At 45.1% G+C, this 5,367-nt stretch overlaps 1 protein-coding gene across 2 annotated transcripts; it reads left to right on the forward strand.

Annotated features, from left to right (window-relative positions):
- The first annotated feature begins 455 nt into the window (after positions 1-455).
- LOC103299299 (cancer/testis antigen family 47 member C1-like) lies at positions 456-4,451 on the forward strand. 2 transcript variants are annotated; one of them, XR_008554805.1, is made up of 4 exons: positions 456-481; positions 1,140-1,250; positions 2,122-2,242; positions 4,016-4,451. XR_008554805.1 is itself a non-coding variant. In XM_028132041.2 (3 exons), the coding sequence occupies exons 1-3, from the start codon at positions 1,088-1,090 to the stop codon at positions 4,026-4,028; spliced, it is 297 nt and encodes a 98-aa protein (XP_027987842.2). In that variant the 5' UTR covers positions 1,056-1,087; the 3' UTR covers positions 4,029-4,451. The 2 variants fall into 2 exon arrangements, 1 of the variants encoding a protein (XP_027987842.2); XM_028132041.2 differs by lacking the exon at positions 456-481 and having other exon boundaries at positions 1,056-1,250.
- The last annotated feature ends 916 nt before the right edge of the window (positions 4,452-5,367 follow it).

The raw sequence follows: 5,367 nt of genomic DNA on the forward strand, positions 1-5,367 counted from the left end.
CATGGAAATTAGGGAACTCCTCTCAGTTTAATGGCCCAGGGTGTCTCCATACCAGACTACTCTAGTTTTCCATAAAATCCAAAAATTAAAAGGGCAGAACTTGTGTTGCCCTAAAGTTAGCTCAGGACCCTAAGGCCTCATAGAAAAAAGAGCTGATTGTGAGCCATCCTAGAACCTAAGGGCCTTTGTCATTCATTGGACACACGGCATGTCAATCCTCACTTCCCTGCCAATGAGCTTGAAGCTTGTAAGGAGCAGGTGCGGCCCTTTGTTGACTCTTCTGGCCCCACCCCCGTAGGTGTGGCGAAGCCTTGGTGGGTGTTTCCGGCCATCCACCCCTGCCCATCAGAGGCCGTTGCCCACTTGACAGACAGTTCCTCCACTGCCCCGCCCCCTCCTGTGAGCCCCCCTGTCAACGGACTCCTCTCCCTGGCCACCATCTTGGCCAGCGACACCACAGCCCTATCGCTGCCCCGTAGAGGTACTGTCCGCTGCCATGTCTGACAGTGATGATGGAAACCAGGCCTCAGGTGGCCGGGAGAGTCCCGTGGGCATGGTGGGAGCCTGGGTCGGGGAAGATGGAGATCAGGATGCCCTGATCCTCAACTCCGGGCCCCAGGGGGACGGGGATGACGCAGCTGCCGCCATGGTGGCCGCAGAAGTAGCAGAGGCCATGGAGAGCCTGGGGGAGGAGGCCAGGGCAGTGGGAGACCCTGAGAGCAGTACCAGTGAGGAGGATTCTGACATTGGCCCAGCCGAGGAGGAGGAGGAAGAGAACATGGAGCCGGGCCCAGAGATGGCATTAGATGCCCACCAGTTCCCCATGGTGGGCTTTCGTTTCATGTTCCTGAACCTCTTGCACGCACTGCTGCACCGCATGCACTACAACAACCATATCCTCATGCGTCCCCGTGGCATCCGCAGGATGGCCCGGTCCAGGCATCAGAGGTCTGGACGCATGGCCCAGATCCGTGTGCTTTTGATGCCCGAGGGCTCCAGAGAACGGGTCGTAGCGATGGTGCCCCATGGCTCCAGAGAGAGGGTCGTAGCGATGATGCCCCATGGCTCCAGAGAGAGGGTCGTAGCCATGGTGCATGAGTCCGAAGATGGACCTGAGAGATTTGGACCGGGGATCCCAGCCCTCCCAGAGCCCGAAGACCAGGCCGGGGACATGGTCGAAGAGACTGCGGCTGGGGAGATGGCAGAGGAGGCACAGGAGGAGCCCGCGCAGGAGGCCGAAGCCCCCCGGGGTGAGGATCTGGCGGAGCGGATAGGGTCGGGTCTCGAGGTCCCAGGACAAGGGAGGCCCCTGGCAGGGTTTGGGGGGAGAGGGGGTGGGCGCCTGTGAGCAGGCAGTGGGCACAGCTGGCGCACTGGCCGGTCATGCTCGCCCGGCTGGGTGGGGGCCCTCAACACACTGCAGGCCGAGGAGAAGCCGAACTCCATAATGGCCTTCCCCGCCTTGAGGGGAAAAGTAAGTTGCCCTCTCCCAACCTCTGCTAAGAAATCTGAGCTCAGTGCAGTTCACGACCCACAGACCAATGTCCGACTGTCCCAGGGCCAGGTGTTCAGGAGGGAGCCGGGGAAGATATGGGAAGGGAGCCTGAAGGAAAAGAACAAGCAAATGGCATACCTGGTGTTTGCTTCTTGGCTTCTGAAAGTGTCAAGATTCTTAGAAAGTTGATCCCCAAACATTAAGAACTGATGCCGAGGACTTTGTAAAAATGAAATATTCAGGGGATTGAGGAACTAATGAGCTTCACCATAGAATTTGTCCCTGAGGCAAAAATATTTTCCCAAGTCAGTTCTGATTAGAACATACAGAATACCCTAGACAGTGGTTATTCTGATCCCTTTTTCTCTGAAAGGCCAGAAGTCATCAACAGCACAGGTTTACTAGAAAAAGACAAATAATGTCACTGTGAAAACGATCAAGCAGCAGAAATGTGAGGGCCATGGGAGTGTTGCAGCAACTAGTAGGAAGGTGCCTAGCTAGTCTTTTCCTAGTTACTTCCATCCTCCTGCTTCTCCTGAGGGTTTATGTGTGTCCCCATTCATTATGAATTGGGATTTTCTTCTGTGAATGTCTGATCCCAAAGCCTGTCTTATTCTTCACTAAAGAAACAACTGAAGAAGAGGCCCAGGGTGCTGAAAGTAAGGAAGACAAAGAGGAGTTGAACGAAAAACAGGAAGGACCTGAAAAGGTTGTGGATCCTGCAGAGAGCAGGTCCAGAAAATCCAGGTATCTGTGTGTAGCTTTGAATATCACACAACCATTCCTGGCATTTACCTGTTACTGACAGCTTTATTTTTTTTAACTCTCCCAGTAAATTAATTTTAAAAATTTTGTTTAAAATTAGTTTTGAAATTCAATTTTATCTACTTAGAACGTTAATAGACTACTCATACACCTAGTAATATAAAACACATTATGTACTGAACTATACTTCATGACTATTCATTTGTTCTCATGAGGTCTTCTGTCCTCTGCCTGTAAAGACTAACGAATGGTAAATATATCAGTACCTAAGGCCAATATTTGTTTAGAAAACAGTTACTAGATGCAGCAGCTAAAGTTGCTGGGCTGTGTGGTTGGGCCTTCATTGGTTAGCCATAGAAATGTAGTTTGATTATTATGCTAAGTGAACTAAACCAGTTAGAGAAAGACAAATACCATATGATCTCACTTATATGTGGAATCTAATGAACAAAATAAACTGACAAACAAAATAGAAGCAGAGGCATGGATACATGGAACAGACTGACAGCTGTCTAAGAGGAGGGTGGTGGGGAGGACTGGATGAAAAAAGGTGAAGGGATTAGCCAAAGAACATATATGCATAACCCATAGATACAGCAAACATGTGGTAATGGCCAGAGGGATGTGGGGGCAGGGACTGGGTGGAGGTGGGCAAAGGGGGGTGGTAAATGGGGACATCTGTAGTCGTGTCAACAACAAAAGTAAAGTTAAAAAAAGAAATCGGTCTCCTATACAAACTAGGAGATAAGGACTACTTACAAATAGCAAAAAGTTAACAATTTCAAGTAGGACCACATTTAATGATTAATACCTAAACTTTTGGTTGTAGATTTTTGTATTTTGTGTGACAGTCAAAAGAAAAGAAACTTAGTCATAGTATGATTATTGTTAATCATTGAATTGGTAATTAAGTCTCAAGGTTTATCTTTGACTATATTTAAATGAATAACTTTTTCTCTCTTTTATGGCACTTTCATAGCTGCATATTTTATAATAGCCTCTTATATGGGTGATATGGAAACTAAGGGTCTGGGAGTGTCACTTATAGAATGATCACAGGTTTTTAAGGTGGAGAGATTTATTTAAATACCAGTGTGGCCTCTCAAGAGAAAGAAAAGGCATTTATGGTGTTAGGCAAGAGGGAGACAAGGTGGTATGATCACAATTGAAGCCATAGGTTATAGGAGTGCCCTATATCCAAATGTGCAGGTTACAATTAACAGATATTTGGTCCTGTCCAAAAGTCCACAGAGACATTTGGTCTATGCCTAAAGGTCCTTGATATTTAAATTCTGATTTTCTGCAAGATTGGAGCCCTGAGCCATCTACCTAACCCCATGTGCCATTACAAGCTAGGCTACTGAAGCAAGAATGGTTACTATTGGCAATAAGGCCAGAATACAATTATTGGACCAATAAAACATGATATTTTCATGTATTAATCCTATAAATCAGAAGTGCATATAAACATTATGGGTTTTTGAATCCAGGATGTTTCCTAAGCATGGGCATTCTGGACAGAACCAAATATCAAGGCATTTTAGTGTGGACCAAATTTCGCAATAGATCTCTTGGACAGAACCAAATGATCTGCAAGGCAGGTTACAAGAGGGAAGCATGTTGTTCTTCTCTCCTTATTGAGATATAGTGCACAAATGCAGCAGGTACACACAGGGCTATTTTCTTAGATTTAGAAAGTCATTGGAGTTGGTTAATGCCTTGTAAGTGTTAATTTTCTCTCATTTCATCCTGCAGTTTGGAGAACTAGAAAGAAGATAAAGAAGAAAGAATTTATTGTTCCCTCTTTTTAAGTTTTTAATTTTCATAAATCCATGTTAATTGCATGAAACAGTGATATCATTCCAAAGTTCATCACCCAAAAAGTGCTATCCAATGATATCTAACTTGCATTTCTTATACCTATATTTGACAGCATTTTTAGTTAAAAATAAGTTTGTTTCAATTAATAAACTGAAATGCAGGCAGAGTTTATTTAGATAAATAATCCCGACTCATATCTCTCTTACCTCTTTGTTTCGAAAGATATCACTTTCCACATTTTGTAAGCCTGTTTTAAATTATTTTATGGCAGCCCAAAATAAATTAAAATGTCAAGTTGAAAATTTTTGAAAGAGGGAGATGATGTCAAGCCTTTAGAGCTGTTCTGTCTGATTTGAGATGTGCTTAACTATAAAAGGTGTTACCATTCTCACTAATAAACTGTATACTGATTACGTTTAAATGATAATATATTGAGTTAAAATATACTATTAAAGTGAATTTTGCCTGTTTCTTTTTTGATGCAGCTACTATCAAACTTAAAATTACACATATGACTTGCATTATATGTCTGCTAGACAGAGGGGCTCTAGAGCAGTTCTGAAGGAAACCTCACAGATGGCCCAGCATGCCTGGAGGCCAGATGGTGCTGCTGAACCTGGGCCCAGACATTGATTTGGAGCAGCGGATCTCGTCGTTTGGTCCCCAAAACAGCACCATGAGCATCACCCAGGAATTCTTAGGCTCCACCCAAGACCTACTCAATCAGAAACTCTAAGGGTAGCCCAGCAGCCTGTGTTTAGCAGGCTCTTCAGGGGATTCTGATGCAGTGCAGGCTTGAGAAGGACTAGTTTAAAGGTTTGAGAAGCACTATTAAAGCCACAGGGGAAGGGGCTGAGACTCACCCAAGGTAGGACCAGCCTTAACTCACTGACTTGGAACTGTTGCAGGTAAACTGAACAGGATGGCAAGGGCTGGACTGTGGAGAGCAGAACTTACAGGGGCTGAGAGATAGGGGGGCTGAGAGCAGGTGATGGCAGCAGAAAAATGCATAAGGGGGGAAAGCTGGTTCCAGAAGGATGCAAACATAATACCACGTACATGAAGTCCAAAAACGTGCAAACTGATCAACATATATTGATTGTGGATAGAAGTATCTGGAGTAAAAAGCATGCTCATGGGAGCTGTGTAATAATGTAGCATACAGAAATTCATGCTTAGATAGATAAGCACATTTAGGATTGTGGTTACCATTTGGGAAAAGAAAGGGAGGGGGAATTTTATTGCAGAGGACTCCACTGTGCACTTCAACTGTATTTGAAATGTTA

The sequence above is a fragment of the Eptesicus fuscus genome, chromosome 1, assembly GCF_027574615.1.
Source record: "Eptesicus fuscus isolate TK198812 chromosome 1, DD_ASM_mEF_20220401, whole genome shotgun sequence".
Classification (NCBI taxonomy): Eukaryota; Metazoa; Chordata; class Mammalia; order Chiroptera; family Vespertilionidae; genus Eptesicus; species Eptesicus fuscus.